The sequence below is a fragment of the Pseudogymnoascus verrucosus genome (genome assembly GCF_001662655.1).
Source record: "Pseudogymnoascus verrucosus strain UAMH 10579 unplaced genomic scaffold scaffold_78, whole genome shotgun sequence".
NCBI classification, from domain to species: domain Eukaryota; kingdom Fungi; phylum Ascomycota; class Leotiomycetes; order Thelebolales; family Thelebolaceae; genus Pseudogymnoascus; species Pseudogymnoascus verrucosus.
The window spans coordinates 65,327-86,103 of record NW_017263729.1 but is presented as its reverse complement, the minus strand read 5'-3'; the positions used below and the strand labels follow the sequence as shown (position 1 = coordinate 86,103).

At 51.4% G+C, this 20,777-nt stretch overlaps 7 protein-coding genes and 1 non-coding gene across 8 annotated transcripts; 4 read left to right on the top strand and 4 right to left on the bottom strand.

Moving 5' to 3' along the window:
- Nucleotides 1–1,571: 1,571 nt before the first annotated feature.
- Nucleotides 1,572–5,109, top strand: VE01_10341 (uncharacterized protein). Its single transcript, XM_018279743.2, has 2 exons — nt 1,572–2,451; nt 2,507–5,109. Exons 1-2 carry the CDS (start codon nt 2,392–2,394, stop codon nt 4,886–4,888), a joined length of 2,442 nt encoding a protein of 813 aa, XP_018125393.1. The 5' UTR covers nt 1,572–2,391; the 3' UTR covers nt 4,889–5,109.
- Nucleotides 5,110–5,257: 148 nt separating this feature from the next.
- Nucleotides 5,258–5,351, top strand: VE01_10340 (the record flags this gene model as incomplete). Its single annotated transcript has 1 exon — nt 5,258–5,351. It is a non-coding gene; the product is annotated as a tRNA-Pro (tRNA).
- A 1,542-nt stretch (nt 5,352–6,893) lies between these two features.
- VE01_10339 (uncharacterized protein) lies at nt 6,894–8,586 on the bottom strand. The gene is made up of 2 exons (XM_018279742.2): nt 8,364–8,586; nt 6,894–8,308 (listed from the first exon to the last, which is right to left on the bottom strand). The coding sequence occupies exons 1-2, from the start codon at nt 8,510–8,512 to the stop codon at nt 7,171–7,173; spliced, it is 1,287 nt and encodes a 428-aa protein (XP_018125404.2). The 5' UTR covers nt 8,513–8,586; the 3' UTR covers nt 6,894–7,170.
- A 147-nt stretch (nt 8,587–8,733) lies between these two features.
- On the top strand, nt 8,734–11,423 carry VE01_10338 (uncharacterized protein). Its single transcript, XM_018279741.2, has 2 exons — nt 8,734–10,853; nt 10,911–11,423. Exons 1-2 carry the CDS (start codon nt 9,195–9,197, stop codon nt 11,058–11,060), a joined length of 1,809 nt encoding a protein of 602 aa, XP_018125403.1. The 5' UTR covers nt 8,734–9,194; the 3' UTR covers nt 11,061–11,423.
- Nucleotides 11,424–11,568: 145 nt separating this feature from the next.
- Nucleotides 11,569–12,483, bottom strand: VE01_10337 (uncharacterized protein). The gene has a single exon (XM_018279740.2). It carries the CDS (start codon nt 12,179–12,181, stop codon nt 11,855–11,857), a length of 327 nt encoding a protein of 108 aa, XP_018125412.1. The 5' UTR covers nt 12,182–12,483; the 3' UTR covers nt 11,569–11,854.
- Nucleotides 12,484–13,268: 785 nt separating this feature from the next.
- VE01_10336 (uncharacterized protein) lies at nt 13,269–15,749 on the bottom strand (the record flags this gene model as incomplete). Its single annotated transcript, XM_018279739.1, has 5 exons — nt 13,269–13,796; nt 13,862–14,274; nt 14,326–14,527; nt 14,623–15,214; nt 15,721–15,749. 5 exons carry the CDS (start codon nt 15,747–15,749, stop codon nt 13,269–13,271), a joined length of 1,764 nt encoding a protein of 587 aa, XP_018125411.1.
- Nucleotides 15,750–15,988: 239 nt separating this feature from the next.
- On the top strand, nt 15,989–17,411 carry VE01_10335 (uncharacterized protein). The gene is made up of 3 exons (XM_018279738.2): nt 15,989–16,767; nt 16,819–17,049; nt 17,112–17,411. The coding sequence occupies exons 1-3, from the start codon at nt 16,201–16,203 to the stop codon at nt 17,289–17,291; spliced, it is 978 nt and encodes a 325-aa protein (XP_018125413.1). The 5' UTR covers nt 15,989–16,200; the 3' UTR covers nt 17,292–17,411.
- Nucleotides 17,412–18,627: 1,216 nt separating this feature from the next.
- VE01_10334 (uncharacterized protein) lies at nt 18,628–20,142 on the bottom strand (the record flags this gene model as incomplete). The annotated part of the gene is made up of 3 exons (XM_018279737.2): nt 19,823–20,142; nt 18,771–19,630; nt 18,628–18,631 (listed from the first exon to the last, which is right to left on the bottom strand). Exons 1-3 carry the CDS (start codon nt 20,060–20,062, stop codon nt 18,628–18,630), a joined length of 1,104 nt encoding a protein of 367 aa, XP_018125399.1. The 5' UTR covers nt 20,063–20,142.
- Between the last annotated feature and the right edge of the window lie 635 nt (nt 20,143–20,777).

The following is a 20,777-nucleotide window of genomic DNA, read 5'->3' as shown; positions in this document are numbered from 1 at the left end:
AAAAAATCGAGTTCGTGAAAGCCGTTGTTAAAAGGCAAGCCATTATAGCCAGATCATAGAAAGTCTAGCACAGCTACCATGGAATCAATTCAATCAGACCTTGCGACCTACTTATGCGCCGACTAAGTAAAAACCCCCGCATGAGGGAGGGTGGCGCAATGGAGGCATTCGCCGAGTATAGGAGAGACGATGTGAGTGACAGGAGTCTGGTGACAGCAAGGCTGGCCGACAGCAGGAGTCTACCAACAGCAAGACTAAACGACAACAATATTCTAGTGACAACAAGACTCAACTCCAGCGAACGTACGGGAGACAGCAGTCTCTACTAGACATACGTCCCAGGATAACAAGACTCCATTATATCCAACGCAGCAATAGATGGCCATCTTGCCATGTGGTTGTTAGATGCTCTGCTCAATATGCCTCGGAATTACCTACCACTCACTTTTATAGACTTTCAATAGTTCTGATATGTGCACGGAATGGAATGTCGCACGTGACACAGTTTCAAACATATCACCCGACAACCACGTGACCTAATTTCATCCCCTCACCGAATATAGACTGACACCGGCCCCGGCAGCGTCGTATCCAATAGTTCGGTCGGATAAAGGGTCCAGTTTAATGAGTTCGTTCACCGTACCATCGACCCGCCCCATTCGGAAAACAACTTCCCGACTCGTCTCATCGTCTCATGTGAAGTCTTTCCCCAAACACACGCGCTCGGCACCACCGCAGCGCGTCGACGTCAGCAGCCAGCCAGCCAGCCTTCCACTCCTCTGGTCGGTCGCCGCCGATCCGATCGCAGGATGATGTGCACCCACCCAGCGCTTGCTTGTCTATCTTACCCCCTCCCTAACCATTGGTAAAAGAAGATAGACACGCTGAACCGACCGCTGGTTGGCTAGCAAGGGGAGGGGTGGACGTTTCACGATCGCAACGCGGTGCGGGTGCTTCTTGGCGCTGATTTGCTGGGAGTGGAGAGGGGTGTTTCAGCGGGCGGGTGGGGCGGGCGAGGCGGTGGGGTGGATGGGGAGGGGGCTAGCGGAATGGGGAGTAGGGGTTTGAGGGTAGTGGGATCTTTTGTATGCAGGAACCGGGGGAGGGTGGCTGGTGGTGGCTGGGATGGGTGTGTGTGTGTTAGAGTGGTGGGATGGGTGGAAAGGGAAGGAGAGGAGGGAATTGCTGTGTACGGTTATACGAAATAGAGTAAGTAATACAACTGTAATAGAGAAACGGAGACGGAGAAAGCGCCGTTGGTGGTGGTCAGATATACTAGATGTACATCAAATGTACCCCGCCATACCTCCAAGCGCTGGGAGTTACTTCCCCTGATTGACCAGCTACATTGTGCATGATCCATCGCCAGCCTGTCAATCGGCATCCACTGCGCGTCTATCCGGCTCCCTCTGTCCCGCCCATACACACCCACTCACAAGTCCACTAACGTTCACTAAATCCACTAAAATTCACTCCTCACCCACCCATTTACTGCTAACCGTTGTGCCTGGATCCGTTGTGCCTGTGTGCCTGTGCCTGTACTCGTGCCGGGTGTGCCTTTGTGCCTGTGTCTGTGCTTTGTCCCCCCATTGAAAGGACCCATTGACCCCATCCACACCCATTGACACCCTCATTGTCGTCCCTTCTTCTGCCAAACCACAATACCAAGCAACAATCATTCATTCACTCCCTTTTTGCGAATCCACTCACTTGCTCCAAAACAAAGCGAGGAAATACCCTCATTCATTCCTTCATCCCATATCGTCACTCTTTGACAGTCCCCTCGTGCATACATCTATCTATCGCTCGCCAAGTCCTCAACAAGACGACCTGCATTCCCGCCCGCAACGGAACATCTGCGACACACGCCTGCGTCCGATCAAACGACCTCATAACCCACCGCCCCAACAAACCGCCCAGCGACCACTTGGCCCATCTCATCTCGCCTCTCCCTTCCCTCGTACCCGCCCACAGTTGCAACAACAACGAGACGGAACGGCTCACTCCCATGCCTGCTCGCCAGTAGACGCGCGGTTTCCAGATCCACGACGCTTCCCGCGGACATACACACATTTTCTTGTCACGACGCTCGTTCAGCGAATCTATACAACCCTCTTGATCCCACCGAGGATCACTATTCCCGCACAAGTCGGACCCGCAGGCGGATGACCTCTGTGCTCTGATCGACTCGTCGCTCGTTGTAGAGAAGGAAGATAGTTGACTTGAAGTCGACACCAACAGTTCGTCCAACGACGAGTAATACCCCCGGCGGGAATCAAGATACCCGCTGCACATTCATTCATTCGAGTCAATCGCTCTTTGTTCTTTTTCAATACCCCTTTTTTAGTTTCTGGCTGGCCCAGATATTTCAATCTTTCAACATAATTCAAAATGTTGTGCGGACGCAAGAAGGCGAAGGATATTAAGTTGGAGGAGAAGTGGGATTTTATCGTGAGTTGTCCTCTCTCAATTGTTGTCATGTGTCCATGCTAATTATTGTTTACAGAGTCTCCAAGATTTCAAGGCATCGTCGTTTTTCGAGTACCTAGCATATGGATATCTATGGTTATCACTGGTCATCTCTATTGCCGTCTACGGCGTCGATACTTTCACTGCATACAACCTCATCGCGTTGAACAAGTTCACCAGCATCGAGCCGGTCATCAAGCTAGACATCTCGAAATGGATCTTCGCCGGCTGCATCATTGCGTCGTGGGTCAATGTCATCTACGAGCATATCCGAGCACATCTGATCATCAGACGCGGCGCCGTGGCTGAGAGCTACCTCGATTCCCTGGCAGTCCGACTCCAGGCCATTCGCGTGTTTGGGCAAGGTCGTGGCTGGAAGCGCTTCCTGGTCTTCTCGGAGCTGACGAAGAGTAAGAAAGGTGCCGAGTACGTGGCGCTGTTCACCTACTTCTCGTTCCAGTCGTGGATTCGTGTTATTTTCTGCTCCGGACCCAGACAGGTCATCAACGCCCTGACGCTGAGATCTGTGTATATTGCTCAGCTCGACCCCAAGAACAGAGACGCAGCGACCTCGATTCTCCAGTTCTTCAAGAACTTTGGTATCCTGGCCGACCAGGACAAGAAACAGGCTGTCGTCCTGTCTGGTATGGTCTTCACGCTCGTCGTCTGGATCTTCGCCGCCCTGAGCCTGCTGCTCGCCATGCTCTTCTACCTCCTTTTCCTCTGGCACTACATCCCCAACGGCGACGGCGGCCTATCCGGCTACTGCGAGCGTAAGATTAACGGTCGTCTCCAAAAGATCGTCAGCGTCAAGATCAACAAGGCCATCGAAGAGGAGGAACGCAAGCGCAACAAAGCCAACCAAAAAGCCTTCAAGAATGGCGAAAAGCCCACACTCGGCCGCCAAGCCACACTCCCTACCCTCTTCGACACAAAAGACGACAACAAGCTCCCATCAATGCCAATGCTCAACCGCAACGACACCACAGCAACCCTCCCAATGTACACTTCCCGCCCCGGCACGCCCTCATCCCAGCAGCCCAAGCTCCCAGACTTCGAACTCAGCAACATGGACCAAAAGCGACCCGTCCCATCGCGCCTCAACACCGCTACCTCAGCAAGCAGCTACGGCGCGTCGTCTGGTCTCGTCGCCAATGCAGCTGATATGGGATACAGTCGCACTGGATCACCCGCGCCACCGATGCCGGGACAGGAGGGGACCAACGGAATGCCGTTCCCGGCGCCCCAACGCACGATGACGGGAGGGACGAATGCGAGCCAGGGCAGTTGGGCGCAGCAGCAGAGGGTGCCACAACAGTTGAGGAGTGGACCGGCGCCGCTGCAGAGGCAAGGGACGCAGGATTCGTATGGCAATGTTGCCGGTAATGGAATGGGCAATGGGATGGGCAATGGAAATGGGAATGGGAATGGTGGGTTTGGACCACCTCAACGCCAAATGACTCAGGACTCATACAACTCCTACAACCCCCCCAGCCGCAACATGACGCCGTTTGACCGCGTTGCCTCCCCGATGGATAGGTCTGTGGGCAACACACCCTTCGACCGCGTTGGATCCCCAATGGATAGGTCGATGGGTGGAAACACACCACTCGCTCGCATCGCCTCCCCCATGGACCGCTCAATGGGCAACAACACACCCATAACCCGCACCGACTCACCCCTCTCATACACCTCCCGCCCGGGGCAAAACTACACACCCGCCCCCTCGGCACTGTCACAGGACCCGTACGCTCCTCAGCGCAACAACAACCAAAGCCAGAACCACGATTCATATGACCCGTACTCCACTGCTTCCCCGACGAGAGCTACGCATGCAGGCGGCGTTGCAATGGACGATGAACCGACGCTGCCCAGTTTCGACGCACCTACCATCGTCGCACCACCACGAGGCGATACGCCATCGAGTCACTACGCGCCGTCCATCGCAAGCAGTCGCGGCGCCGGCGACGCGTACAGCCGCCCTGGTCCTCCACCCGCTGGACAAAACGCCCAGACCCGATATGGACGCTCGACACCTAGCCAAGGGTCAATTGAGAGCTCGGTGGGGAGACGCACACCGGCGTTTGATACCGCGAGCGTGGTCTCGGATCGCAGTAATGGGAATCCGTATGCACCACAGCGTACACCGGCGTTTGATACCGCGAGTGTGGTTTCGGATAGGAGTAATGGGAATCCGTATGCCCCACAACAGCAGCAGCAGCAGGGGAGGATGGGGTTGGCGTCGCCGACGGGGTCGTATGCGCAGCCGGTGCGTAGTGCGTCGGCGGGGGTTGGGCAGCAGGGGCAGGGGTATGCGAGGCCACCGCCAGGGAGGAATATGACGGACCCTAATGGTGGGCAGGGGGGGTATAATGCGTACGGTGGAGGTGGAGGTGGTGGGGGAGGGTATAGGCAGTGAGTAAGATAGGAGAGAGAAGGAAAGAAGGAATGGGGATGGATATCATGAACGAACTGAGCACTTGCCGTGTGCATACTACACTAACTTAACTCTTTGTAAATGAATGAGAGATGGAGATTTTTTTGAGAGCGCGATTTTAGCGATGGGATATGGACTTGGGGGGTATTGGGGGATGATAGGATAGGATAGGATGGAGAAGAAAAGAAAGATCTGTGTTTTTGACAAATTCGGGTTTATTATTATTCGTGCGACTGTGTGTATGCGTGTAATCTGGCGGCTGCGATTTTGGTGATGCGTGTTTTTTTTGGTGATGTGAGAGAAAGTTGCCGAATGAAAGCGGCCAAACCGTAGCTGGCGTATCATTAAAAGGGTCTTGTGGTCTAGTGGTATGATTCTCGCTTAGGGTCCACCCTACAGCTACTTGTTTGCGAGAGGTCCCCGATTCGATCTCGGGCAAGACCCCATCTTGTTTGATGTATATTAATTTTTTTTGTATTTTTTTTTGGCAGGTATGGGAGTCTGCTCTCTTGCGGTGCTGTGTGTGAGGGGAAGAATTCTGCGGGGAGGGGGGGAGGAATGGGTGCGATGCTTTTGATGGGGGGGGAGGAGGGGGTATGGCGCTTACGCTGGGGTTGGTATATTTTTTTGGGAGGGGGGGGGAATAGGGATGGTGCTGGGGATGTCTAGGACTGGAGGAAGAGAGGCGATGCTGAGCTAGGGATGAGAATTCCGTCTTGGTCGACTTTTGTTCTGGCGAGTTTGACAGCTGTCAACTTAGAGCATTGCTCCTTCTTTATCTGCCGCTCTGTCGATCCTGTAACATTCCATCTAAGCACAGCTGGAAACTTTTTTAACAGTGTCCGTTGATGTCAACTCCGAAGCTGAAGATGCAAGCGGCCGATTTGATCTAGACCGGATGGCACTCAAACATGGGTTAAGTCCAATGTGATGGAGAGTCTAAGACGGCACGTACCTTGGAAGATTATGACTGTATGTGAAGATGGATGGATGGATGGTGGGTTAGGGTTGGTTCTTGCTGTCGATTTATTGGTGCTGTTGCTGTTGTTTTATGGTTGTTCTTGTTGTTGGGTTGTATTTATTCTCACCGTCATCCCCACCCACCGTCACCCACTTCGTCGTTATAGGTCAGTCATTCACCTATGAGATATAGGACTCTCGTTCTTCACTTGATACTTCGTCCACATACTCCAGGTGCCATATTTTGGCGATTTTGATGCTTGCTGACCCAAACTTTCGGATATGTCGTGCATCTCGTCGATATCTATTCTCCATCTGGCTGTGTGTGTGTAGCAGAACGACGGGGAAACGCGAGGATGGAGGGATGAGATGGATGGGTTTGATTTCTAGCTCTGGGCTCTGGGCTATTTGTATTCTATTCTTCAGGTTTACTACCCCGCCCGTCTAATTTATGTATCCCCACGCTCTTGTTCTAACGTCGTCGTTGAGCTGTTTTTGTATGAGAGAATAAAGATGCTTCCCTCCCAGTGCTCATTGCATACAGGGGGATCGTGCACGGAGCCGGGCAGGAGAAGAAGAACGGGAGCTCGACCATATATGGAATAATATCAGACGGAAAGGGAGGGTTGTGAGTAGATGTTAGGAGGGGTGGTGGGATTGGATTTATTGTTGTTGTTGGTTTGTGGGTATTCTTGCTGTCGTTTTCCCCTGATTCTCACCATCATCTCCCATTTATTCTTTCTGTCGGTATACATTTATCCCAACTGTCATTACCACTCTCACCCCCTCCTTATAATTACAGACCTCTAACTTCCGTCTCTGCATTCTGCCATCTCTGTGGGCGTTTGGTTTCGATGATTGCTTAAGCGCCCACATGGGGTAATGCTGAACCCGACTTCCGAAATACCGCCTTTGACGGGTCGCTGGTCATCAAGCTCTGCTATTTTACGCTTCTATCTCCGTGTGCAGCTCCACTGTATCTTGTGCTATTATTCTAACGCCGTGGTTGAGCGGTTCCTGTGGGTAATCGTTTGTATATTTACTTACATATAGTACATCCTGCATCTTATCTTACATCCCCTACTAACTCCCCCGTAATCTATTTCCTTCCCTTCCCATCCATCCCACCGCCCATCCCACCCAAACTCGAGTCCTAAACCCCATCTCGCCCAACGTCCCACATAACGCCAATGGCTCAAATCCACATCGGGAAAACAACATTAACCAACCCAAGCCACTCATATAAATCTTACATCCCAACTCCCCATCCTCAAGCACCAGCTCCAAGTTCTCTCACTGACACTTCACCGCCAATCCATAGTATCCCTTAACCACTCCCTCGCCCCAACCGCCCCCCGCTCTTCCACACCCCCCTCCCCTTCTAGCTCCGAAACAACAGCCCTCTCATCCCCATCCCCGTCTTCATCTCCTCGTCGAGAAAGGGGTGTATCATAACCCATCCTCACGGAGCGATTGATAGCTGACGCCATTAATTGAGCTTGTGCCACCTCTAGCGGCTCATCTCTAGGCGCTAGCGGTGCGAACTTGCTGCCTTTTTTCGGTCTCGACGGCGGTGATGGTGGCGCGGGGTGGGAGATTTGGAAATTACACATCGGAAGCCTCAACCCCGAATTCGCAGGGGGGAACTTGAGATAACTCCTCTTCTGCGGTCGTGTCGGGTCATCGTCTATCGGCGCATCGTTATCACGCTGCGACTCGGCGGGTTGAGATGGCGAGGTCATTAAGCTGGGTGAGCTCATCGACTCTGAAAAGTCAAAGTCAGAGTCCACCTCACTCATCGAGTCCGAAAAGCCTGAGTCCGAGTCCATATCGAACAACCCCGGCAGAATCGTCGGGTTTGGAGCCCAAGACCCCGGAAAGGCGGAGGAGTGGAACGCTGAGCCGCGGAAGAGGAGGAGGGGTGAGGCGAGGGGGTCGAGCGTTGAGGGGGGTGAGGAGAAGAGGTCCCTGATCTTGAGGGCTGTGGGTGAGGAGATACCAGCGTCAGGGTGTAAGGAGGCGATGGCGAGAGGCGAGCAGTCGAAGATGGAGTCTGCTGTGACTAACGCGGAGGGGTATCTGCCCACGCCCCGCGCAGCCAGCGCCTCTGTGAGCGCAAGCGCTGTGGCGAGAGAGCCGCCTGTTCCACCGGCGGTGCTGCCGCCGATAGAGGAACCATAGAGTGCTATCGGCGGGTAGTGATGCTGTGGCTGGGCATATCGACGTGTTTGCGGCGGGCGCAGGAGAGAGAGGACGTGTGTCCATGCGTACATCAGCTTGTGGAGGGGTTGCGGAAAGAGGGATGGAGGGGGGGAGATGTGGACTGTGGTGTGTGACTGGGAGAGAAGAGGGAATGGGGTGGGAGGAGGAGGGGAGGAAGGCGGGGTGGTGGTTATGTAAAGGAGGATTGGGAGGGGTGTACTGGAAGGAGGGTTGTGAATTCTGTGGGGTTGTTAGAGGGGGCTTTTATTTGGATTTGTGGAAAGAGGAGGGGTACTTTATGGTGATAGGAGTACTGACGCCGCAGGGCACGTCTACGCGTTCAAATACTGGGTCGCGGAGGACTGAGTAGTGATTTTTGAACTGACAGCGGCTCGTGGGCCTACTGAGGCGGTATCCTTGGCGCGTCCATATTATCCCCAGCATTGTTGGTTTCGCAGGTCGCAAATATGAAATTCCTATATGCAGCCGTCCGCAGCAGCATCGGCGTCGGCGTTTGTCGACGCGATATGTGATAATACTGCCACCGGCCGCCGGGTGGACCCCTGCATTTACACATGGGGCGGCGCAGCACTAGAGGATCGTAAACCTTGCCTAAACCGGCTAAAGCGAACCCTCAGTCAACCAGCTCCTGAGTCCTCAACATCGTCAGCCTTGCGCTGGCAACCTCCCTCTCTCATTATACGACATCTATTGCTCATTGCTGCCTTGCTACATTGGGGATCCGATCTATCGACTATATTTTCTATCATTTATCGCCAGCTTACTGCGCGTTTCGAAGCGCCCGCGGAGAACTATTTCGGAAGCAAGGGTTAGCGCGGACCCTTCGACATCGGCTCTTCGACCAAGCACCTTGGCCACGGGGGATGGTTTTGCAGTTGCATGCTTCACATCCTTCGACCACCTTCCGCGACTGAAAGTCTCTCCTCCTCACCATCCACGAACATCAGTAAACAATACAAGCGCTCCTACATGGCACAACCCCCCGCCTAGACGTCAGCTTCCCTCCCCCACGACCCTCGACCACGAAAAGTGGGGTAGCCAAACCCAACGACGACGACGCCCTCGCGCATTGGGCGACAACATACTATAACGACGACGGGGCGTCATGGCCGACTTCACGTTTGCGAAGGGCTTCTTCGCCTTGCTGCGGAACCTGCTCGTTGCGGCGCTCGTGTATACGTCATTATACACCATCGTGGAGGTAGTGCAGACGGGCCGGGCTGCGTCAGCAGAATATGTGATTAAGCATCGCCTAAAGACTGGGGAGCCAAAGGAGGAGTCGAAGGGGGTGATATTTTCGCCGGGGCAGCCGCCGGTGACGCTGAAGCTGGGGAAAATCAATCCGCATGCGAATTGGTTTAATAGACCTGTGAGCAATATCGAGTACAAGGACGATTATTTGGGGGCTAGGCCGGATGTTGATACCGTGGCGGATATTGCGAAGTTGGTGGAGACGTGTAGGGGGTCGTATGAGAAGCTGGATAAGATGTTTGATAGGAAGGCTTGCTTCCACTATCTTGTTACGGGGGAGAAGGATTACTTTTATCTCCCTGAGGAACTGGAGAGGGCGAGTGCGAAATCTCCAAGGAACGCACCATACCTCAATGCCGATGGACAGGGAAACACACTGGCGAAATACCCCAAAGGGAAAGAAGCCTCGAAAAAGTCCCTGGGAAGCTGCCACGGCCCCATCATACCGCATCACGCCTACTGGTCTGGCCCAGCGACATGGCGCTTCGAGCTTTTCGTCAAGTCCTACCTCTTTACCCAGAACCTGCCCTGCTCACGGCTCTGGATCTGGATTGATTCCGACAAGGACCCATATGCGATCGCACAGATGATGACCCGTGACCCCATTTTCGAGCGCCTTCTCCCGTTGATCAAGAGAGGCGATCTCGTTTTGAAGGAGTGGAAGTTTCCATCGAGGATACCACTCCCGAAGGTGGATTATGCTGATGGCGGGATCTACTACTCCAACCCAGGCAAACCAAATGCCGCGGGCGAGGTAGCCCTTGCGGATGGTCTGGTGCGGGACGCCGAGGGTCAAGAATGGCTCGTCCTTACCGAAAACCAGAAGACCTCTCTCCCAGTGGCCGTATCGGATGCAGTCCGATTCGTTGTGCTCCATCTCTACGGCGGTGCGTACTTTGACGTCGACATCACACTCCTCCGCGACATGAGACCTCTACTTATCAACCCCAACGACGCCTTCGCCGAGCGATGGGGCCAATACCCCCACCCCGAAGACTACAACACCGCCGTCCTATCCCTAGGCGCGAACACAAGTCTAAGCTCTTACTTCCTCCGCGGAGGCGTGCGAATGGGGATGAACTTCCACCCGCAAGTCATCGGACTCATGGCCGTGAAAGACAGGAAGAACTCCGAGCTCAAGATGCTGGAGACCTCTTTCTTCGACCCTATATGGTGGAACTACGAAGGCAACAGGCCGTGTCCCGTGCCGTGTCTACGCGATTACAGCGCGGTGTTCAAGGGGGAGCCGAACGCGTTTCCGCATGATGACGAGTGGGAGGGCTATGATGGACCGCAGGCGGAGGAGATCTTGAAGTATGGAGCTGAGGGACAAAGTGTGGGGGGTAGAGTACTGAAGGGCGTGAAGAAAGAGGGACTGGGGACGGTGAAGGAGTTTGATAGGAAGAAGCTTGCCGAGACGGAGTATAGGATTTGGGAGGATAATTATCCGCCAACGAATCGGACGCTGGAGCACTTCTTCCGGGGGGCGTTTGCGTATCATACTCATAACCAGGTAAGCATTGCACTTATTCCAGGAAGGACTTCAGGGATTGAAACTAACGATCGATAGTGGTTGACACCGCCCCAACCATCATCATGGTTCGACGTGCTGAGGCGCGCACACAATGACTTCTTCGCCGGAAAGCGAACGAATCCGTATGGAGAGAAATGGGCCGGCCCCGAGCTGGTGGATTATGAGATTATCTGGAACTTTACTTGAGGGAGCAGTATTTTGGGCGACACGTGTTTTTAGGGTGTCTTGGATAGGATACAGGGAGACTTGTTGGATATTCTGTACGTGATGTACGTGCCAACTGGGGATATATTTGGCGTTTTTTTATTATGTGTTGGAGAGCTTAATTCGAGGGAGGATTAGATAGCTTGAGGATATAAACAAGTCGATATGTGGTATTTGTGTGGTGAAATTGAAAGGTCGTGTTCTGAGTACTCGTACTGATTAAAAGTCTGGAGGAGGACCGTGGACAACAGGTGGTGTCTACAGAGACTGTGGCTGAAATAAAGACGTTTAGTCACTTGGAGCTACAATAGATAAGCCAGTTACTCATAAATAGAACTAAAGAGACAGATTCTATTAACTTAAATTGCTAATATCAATCTTCAGCTAAGGCAGCCCATATTTAGACTTTTGGACGGACATACCAAAGAATGTGCCACCAAAAAAAGTTATCCAAGGAAGCATTTAAATTTAAAGAAAGACAATTGTGGATCCACGAACAAGACTTTATAGAAGGAAATTTAGAACGCTACTCGAGCACGGGAAGCTGTATGTTATAACCCCAGCTCCCCATCTAGTTAGACAAAGGTGGCGTCCTCTATACTCCAGGCCGACTCTAGTGTGCAACCCCCATAACCGCATAAGGCTGACAAGGCTACCAACTCCGCCAAAAACGGATATATTGGAAGCAAAAGCACCACCAGTCGCCCGAACCATGTCATAATCTAGACCGGCTATCTCCCCATTGGCACTTCCCTCTCCACTACTACACATCATACTCACATCTCCAAAAGTTGAAAGCTCTTCCTCGCCCCATGAACACACCCATTCGCATTAGACAACGGGTGCGTGCTCGACGGACCCTGGCAGTTCGGCTCACCGTATGCGCGGATCCCGAGGTTACGCTCGAAGAGACTCTGCGCGATGTCGTGCTGGAGGTAGTATTCGAATTTCTGGTTTGAGTTGTGGCAGTTGTGTAGGTTGCTGACTTTGAAGGTCTGGAAGGAGGCGTCGTCGAAGTTGTTGGCGTGGAGGTCGAGGGTGAGGGTGTCGGCGGCGGCGAGGCCGAGGAGGATTGGGATGAGGAGGAGGGTGGGGAAGTGCATTTTGGTGGTGGTTGGGGGTTGGTCTGGTGAGTTTGTGTTGGTCTGGTGAGGCTGTTGGACTGCGAGTTGTTGGTTTGGCGATTTGGGGAGAAACAGGCGCGGTTTTATATCCCAAAGATCAGATCGAGCAAAGCCCGAACTGAAAATTTAGTACCGCATTCATGAGGTCTTTGATATCAGAACTACGGTAGAGTAACTGATGCTGGACTACGTAAATGTCTGATTTATGAGACATTGCACAGCGCAGGATGAGCGTATCGAGAGTCCTCAGTTAGGAGCCGACTTCAACACTCTTACGCGGGTATATGCGTCCATAGTAAACCGTATATGCAACTAGTATTCTTACTGGTGATATATGGGGTGCGGTTGCGGCGAACTTCCAGTGATACTCTGGCTCACGTAAGCGTGTCATCTCACAGAACAAACCCCGGAGCAACGCAAGCTCTGATAGATTTTCTTATTATGGTGCATTTAATTTATTACAGTGATTATTAACAGCTATGCATGCTACAAGGAGCACATTTTGCATGGGGCAGCTCAGTGACCAGTTAGTTGATTTATATCGACTGAAGTCAGCAGCTCGATCACTCTCGCATTCCCATACCACCCCAGTTTCGACCTGTCAACTGAGGACACAATAAAGAGACGGGGTTCTACCTGTGTAGTTTCGTTGAGTGGCTGCCAAAGGCGTAATCTCACCGTCGTACAAAAGTGACTCCTTCCCATTTGAGAAATGGTGATCTTGTTCGTCCGGTAATCAAAAGGTGGCGGACGTCCATAACATCAGGAAATGGGCCAAATCCTTTGGTACACTGGAACAAAGCACTTTTGGGGATTCAAAAGACGTCAGGGGACTGTACTGGCCCTTCATGAAAGGATTTGTTTAGAACAAAGGGCGGATTTACTTGGGCGATTTCGTGAGTTCAATCACAAACATAGAGGGCTGTAATATTAGGTCAAGCAACCAAAGCTGTGGTAGTAAGTCCCCATTCTGTTCAAAGTCCAAAGTAATGTCTATTCAATTTATTGATTCACATGAACTAACATAAGTTTCTATCCATTCTATCCAGGCTTGTACAATATTTACCTACGGCAGCCTCATCAACACCTTCTTCAGCCTGACAAAGTCCGGTGTACCAAGCCCACTCGCCGGATCCCACCCTTCGACCGCCGTAAACCCGTCAGTACCACATCCAGAAGTGTGCCCTTCAACCACATCATTAAAGATCTCCTCACGGTGCTCATAAAGAACTGGGTTGATGAAACCCACGGGGCCTGTCCCAGCCGCAATGCGTGCACCATTGATAAGCGTGATCATGGCTCCAAACGTAGGCGACGATGCTGACGTGCCCGTGAAAGCTTGAAACCCGCCAACGATGCCAGTGATGTAGCTTTGTGCATTGAGCGATACATCCGGGTACCCATGCACCTGCTGCATGTTGTTGTATTGCGAGAAGTTATAGCCGGGGTCGTGGTGCCCGTAGTAGGATGCCACAGTCTCGGCCTGGTATGATGGCAGAGCAAAGATGTTGCTGAAGCCGCCGCCCGGGGAGGACCTGGTGGCGACGATTTCGCGGTCGTGGATGGTGCCGTTCACGGGGGAGCGTAGTGTCACCTACCGAGGTGACCCACGGGCATGTTCCAGGAAATACTAGGTGAGGATTAGTATGTCGCCACAACAATGGAAGTGATAGAAGGGAACTCGCAGGGAGCGAATCTTCCATAGTTGGGACTGCGGGGTGTGTAGGAGCCGTCTTCATTTAAATACCTGCCCGAAATTCCGGTAACACCAGTATCGCCGGAAGAAAACATGATAGTGGCACCCATCAGGGTAAGCTTCATGTACTCTGTGCATTTGCGGGCAGTGTAGCTTGCAGGTCGCGCGTCCTCGTTGCGGCCATATGAGACGGAGATGACATGCGTCGCGTTCTGGGTCCCACACTTAGGCTCGCCAGTGTATGCGTCGGGTGAAGAGGCATCGTGCGGGTATGTAGCATCCCAGGTGATATCGCCACCCTCGAAGGTGCAGTATGAGCCATCTATCGCGTCGAGGAAGTTGTTGTTAGTTGCTAGGTTCCAGACTACACCGCCGCCTACCTAGAATAATGTGACGTTTTGGGGATACACGAGTGCCATAGCGTAACAGAGGTCGAGATTCGACTTGCCGCGGGTTCCAGACCCGGTTTCCTTGGAAAGATAGCCGCCGTCAAACCGCTCGAGGATTGGCGCTGTGTCATTTGGGACGTTGTCGTAGACGCTGAAGAAGCCATTGAGGTCTTCGTGGTTATAACTCTGTGGCGCATACTCTACGATACCGTAGCTATTTCCCTCCACAGACTCCTCTTTCTTTGGAATATTATATCTGACAGTTCCGGTTAGTCATGTATCAATCCCGAAGAATCGATGACCTACAAGGCTCGCAGTCAGGCAGGAGTTGTTACCTCTCTGCAATTATCCAGTGATTCGGCTTTATGGTTTTTATGCCAACCAGGTAGCTTTCGTGGGTTTGGTGACAGCACATCTCTCTTCTTCACACGCTGGCGGATAGTAGTTCCCCTAGTATCAAACTGTATAGTTGGCGTCACAAGGTCAATATGGCGCCGAACATCCGCGGGAACGCTATATGCTTCACAGGCGACAAGCTCAAAGTCTTCCTCGGAACTCTCGTATACACCATACGTCGTGTCAAGCAGGGACTCGGCAACCCCAACAGTCGTGTCGACTTTGATCCAGTTCTTCCCAGCACTCAGCGCGATGCTACTTCTTGGGACACCTGCCTCAAGTAACCAGACAATTGTGTCAGAAACAGCATCACTGGACGGTGCAAACATCTCTAGAATCTGCTGTGGTGCCCAGTACTGGCCATATGTTTCCGATCGCGGATGTGATACGGCGTTGACAAGCTCCTCCGCCTGTTCGAGATTGAGCTGCTTCAGGCCGATGCGCAGATTCAGAGGCGTATCGGCACTGGCGTGTGATGTTTTTGTCCAGCCATCAGCGACAGTATCCCGACAGTATCCCGTCTCTCGTGCACTACATGGCCAGAGACCGTAGATGGCAAACTATAAGCAACGCCCGAGCAAAACAGTGCAGCGATGAAGGCTGTCGAGGTTAGAGCAAGCAACCTCATTATTGAGACTGGTTACAACCGGCGTTTGTGAGTATAATAGCACAGAAAATGCTACTGGATAGATGATATCAACCCCATCCGGGGTCCCAGCTTTTATAGCCATTGAAAGCTTTCATGGGCTCGGATTTCTGGTCAGAATATCAACTCCATGGCCACCATCCTCGTATACGCAGCTATTATAATTTCCTCGCCAGCGAAAAATAGGGACAGCCACGGCAGTCCATAGTATTAGTGCTTACGGGTGTCCAGCGCCATGGCTCGTATTTACGAATATGAGCTGTCATTAATTACGAACGTAGATTTACAATTGCTGGGGGTGACGCTCGTATGCGTCTGACATTGCCATGCCATGTCGTTATTAAGCTTTATTATAGTGGATCATCGGAACATGGTTGCAAGAAAAGCTTACCCATTTAAGCCATCTTCAAGTCCGTGCATTTTGCAACATCATGCATATCAATTATCTATTGGATAATATAGAGTATATACAGACAGACAAGTTGGTGTACTTGCGAAGTTGGCGCGGTTTTCGCGATTAAAATGTGATAATGGATCGGCTTAGTAGCGCCCAATGGTATCAATCACATGTAACACATGGGAGACCGGCCCGAGGTGGGACAGCCCCCAGCCAAGGGGATTGATCACAAATGTCTCTCGCTCATCAAAGTTGACTCGCACATAATTCCAGTCCTTGTACCTCACCTTATATTTTGTGTGTGCTGGTACATCTATCCTAAGCGCGATATGCTTGTACGAAGGGCCTGTCCTGTCTCACCGACAAAACCTTTATGGGCTTTGTTTGTTGACAAACATGGTGAATGAGCAAACTAGACAAGAGACCAAAAAGACCACGTTGTTTAGATTTGTTTTATCAAGTTCCCGTTCCTAAATGTCTTCATTTTCGCGTCTACGGAAGCAGTATGCGTCCATCCAAACGGAGCTCACAGAGCTCTCGGAAGAACCGCCCATAACACCCTTGGCCGACAAATTCGAATATGTTCGTCCTACCCTCCTCTCCTTCGATGAGTTGCCAGAATGGCAGAAAGACAGTCCATTCATTCGTTCTGGCTATCGCCCAGAATCAAACTCCGCTCAAGCATGCTTCGCCAGCTGGCTGTACCTGCACAATGAGAGTGTCAACATTTACTCGCATTTGATCCCCGGGATTTTCTTCCTGGCCGGCGAAGTCATGATTTACCAGTACTTTGATGCCAGATATCCAGTGGCCACAGTTTCCGACCGTCTGATATTTGCCTTCTTTCTTCTCACGGCCGTAACGTGCCTGGGCTTGTCGGCAATGTTCCATACCTTTCTGAGCCACTCAGCCATCATGTCGCATGTATGGCTACAGCTTGATTTTGTCGGGATCATTGTTTTGATCCTTGGAGACTTTGTATCTGCGATATACGTGGGTTTCTACTGTGAACCAGCTTTGCAAAAGACATATTTTACCATGGTATATGTGACAATCCTGTCTTGATTCGTTCGGGCTAACATTTGTACGCAGATCATCAGTCTTTGCTCTGCATCAATATTCATACTCCTAAACCCAAGGTTTCAGGGTGACCGTTGGCGTACATTACGTGTCTGCACATTTGTTTGTACCGGACTTTCCGGCTTCCTGCCTCTCGCCCACGGCATCAAGATCCTTGGCTTCTCCCAAATGCTGAAGCAGTCAGGTATGCCATATTACCTCGCTGAAGGATTATTGTTGATATTAGGCACGCTTTTCTACACTGTTAGTATTGAAGACCCGAATTATATGTGCAACATGGGAAGGATACTGATTCGTGTTTTAAGTTGCGGATTCCGGAGTCCTTCAAGCCTGGCAGGTTTGATATATTCGGATGCTCACATCAAATTTTTCATGTTCTGGTTGTCCTCGCAACTGTGGTTCATCTGTTTGGTATTCTCTCTGCGTTTGATTACCACCATCGATATGACGCTTGCGGGCTTTCAGGATCCCAGTGGCCTTTGTAAGGATACGTCGCCACGGTTTATCTCATCTCCATGGTTAAATATGACGGCTATGATACAATGAAATGTAACTATGGCAAGGGGTTCTAATATATAGATGGTTAGTTCACATTAATAAGACAGATAGATCGAGATATGATCAAAGATATAGTTTCCAATTTTTCTTGTACCACGTTCCTCGAGTAATCACAGTTGAGAATGCAGTACTTAATGTGGACTATTACTACAACTACTACATACGACCATAGACTCAAGAGAATTGGGCATCCCGTCCGCTCTGCCATACACAAGCTTGCGTATCCTCTGGCTAATAGTCTCAATCGTGCCAATAGGCATAGCGTGGAATCGCGGCCCCTTGCCGCCTGAAGGGTGAGGCGAGGGGTGAGAAGGGTGAGTGGGGTGAGCGGGGTGGGTGAGGCGAAGCAACATTTTCGTGTCGGTTTAGCGTCAATTTCGCATCATTTTCGTATCAACACCAAAGTTTGGCCGTCTAAGCTTACGTACCATATTAAGGACGCCTTTGCTCCTATTTTTAGGATCATTCGCCATTTGTAAACCATAACCTAGAGCCATGTACGTAATCCTGACATGAAACTATAACAGGCAAGTTAATGGCAGAATATAGAGGTTTACGTGATTTAGCGACAGAACCAAACCTCTGAAACCAAACAAACGATATTCAAACTTCTTAGCCCTTATAACCATTCTAACTTCTACATTGCCCCATAGTCTAACTAGGACAAAAACCATAATGAGGCTAAGAATAGTAAGTAAAAGGGCGGACTTAGTATATCCGTGAGTAACTAGAAGGCCATTGTTCGGAGATTTGGTTCTTTCTCCAAATCTCTAAAAATCACGCGAGTTCATAGTAGTCGCCGCTTACATCTTGAATGCAGTACTATAAATATCACTTTATAATGTCTTTTAAAGTACTGTATCTCTCTCCGTGGCGTAACTTCTACAGTACCAAACTTATGACAGTACAGTAATGGATTCGGTGCTGTTAGCGGTACGGTACTCCATATATCTCAGTGCTGTGTCTTTTACTGCACATTGCTCTTTCGCCTGCTGTAACTCCCACTGCGCCGTACATATCACAGTACCGTCAGACAGGCAGTACTGTATCCATTACGGTACCATGCTCATCCACAAGAAGGTAGCCATCATATATGGGATGTGTAATAGCATCCTCAAGCGCTACAACTCCACAGACTTAGGGTTAAAACAGATAGGTTTTACTGTGCAAGACAAAAGGCTCAATGGCATCAGATATACTAGCTCTTCCGAGCCCTTGAGTAAATGGTAGTGCCGCCCTACCAGGCTAAAAAAAAGATAAGAATCAGCTGAGCTGAGTGTTAGCATCCATATTTATACACCCCCGTCCCTTCATCTCTCATTGTCAATAACCCCCCCAGCACCAAACCCACACTCCAGCAAATTCGGCTTAATCGTCGCATTCCCCCCATCCCAGGCCCCGCATACACCCGCCCCCTCTTCATAAGCGCTCTCATCTGCTCCTCCATCGCCGCCGGCCCCCACTGATTATGCTGTTCCCTGAAATCAAGACCCTGCTGCTGCTGCTGTTGTTGTTGCAGGATCTGCATCTGCCTCGCCTGCTGCGCCCCCAGCGCCGCTTGTTGCTGCTGCTGCGGGGTGAGTTGAAGCTGGGAGGGTAGGCGAATTTGTCCCGCTGCTGCGGCAGTGGGGATGACGAGCGAGGAGGAGGAGGCGGGGATGAACTCCTCGTAGGCCCCTGTTGGTAGGCCTTGTAGGGCGTCCAAACTGAAGCCACCAAATGGGCTATCGGAGAAGGGTGATACGTCGCCGTATCCAGCGGCGGCGTCGACGTCGGTGAAATCATCGTCTATCTCGAATCCGGGCTCGAAGTCCTCGCAGAAGGAGTCATCACCAAACGGACTATCCGGCCCCGTCGTGGCGCTCAAAATCCCTCCCATCTCCTCCCCCACCCCGGCCCCCGCGCGCTCTTCACTTTCTAACTGGCGTTGTAACTCTGCGAACTCCGCCGCATCAGCCGGGAGCTCCACCGCCCCTCCCCCAGCCGCACTCGACGGATCCGCGCGAATACACCCCAGCTTGGCGGCAATATCGTGGATCACCGGCTGCCCTCTCGTATTCATGACGGGCGGGTCGAGGGTCCACTGCTCGCCGGCGAGGACCATGGCGTAGAGCTTGTGGACAGTGGCGATGAGGGCATACTGGGTGTTCTCGAGGACTTCGGCGTAGCCGCGGGGGAGCTGTTTGAATTCTGCTTTTTTGCGGTGGCCGGCGGTGCAGACGAGGCCGTCGTCGCGGCAGCGTTTACAGGGAGATTCGCCATCGCACTAAAATAAGTGAGTTGGCTGGGTTCTAGTCTTTCGGTTGTAATGCCCCTTCTCTCGTCATTCTTCCCCGCGGGTCTTGTTTTCGTTCTATGATGTTTATTTCTTCCCAGATCCACCCCTTTTTCCACAAAACAAAACTCCATTTCCTAAAATCCCCTCTTCAATAGCAGAAAATAAGAAATACAAACTAACCTTCGTCTTCTTCATCCTACACCTCTCACAAGCCTTCCAAACCCTCTTATGCCTCCCATCCCCCATCTCGAGACTCCTACTCCCACTCTCTCCTCCGGTCGCCGCTACTACCCTCTTCCCCCCCCGCGGCCCCGGCTTGGATGTCTTCGTCCGCTTACTCGACGACTTACTGCTTTTATGCGTAGCGTCGTTGTCTGTTGATGGCGGGGAGGGGAGGGATGGTGGACGCGGGAGTGGCATTTTCACTTTGTTCGTGTGTGTGTTTTTCGAAATGTGGTTGTGTGATTGTGGTTGTGGCCAGTGTGGTAGTCGTGCTACATGGGTGGAATGTGAGAATAGTGGTTATTCTCGTTTGTTTCCGCCTCGGAATTCCCGTGATGGGGTGTTGGTCCGGCCACGGTTGTTTCGTGTGTAGATATTGTCCTGGCTGTTCGTTTGGGTGGTATGAGATGTGGTATTATCACCAAGGTTCGTGCAATATCTTTGTATATTCGTTCGAGTCCAGTTATGTGTCCCGCTTCGGTGGCGTCGAATAATTATAACCTTTGTATAATAATATATCCCTTCTCAATTCTACCTTTTATAAAACGTATATGCAAATGCTACGAAGCAACAAATATCGACTCCCAGAAATATTTAATCCGTCAAATAAATAGAGATATCTGAAGTCCAAAAGTAGTAAACTATCACAAATCCAGGTAGTGAGGATATATGGCAGCTACATAAAAACCAGTAATCCCGTTATCCAGATAATGCAGGTAAGTAACCTTATACCTCTGGAGTGTACTTTGTCGAGGTACAGTACATACCCAAAACGGCGGGCCCGGAGGATGATAAATCACCACTTCCAAGCCAAGGAAGTCGACGAGAAGCAATTAGGGAAAAGTAGGAACGGGTATGTAAGAGTGATGGTGTCAGGAGGATAGGGGTAATGGACGGTATATGCAGGGCTATT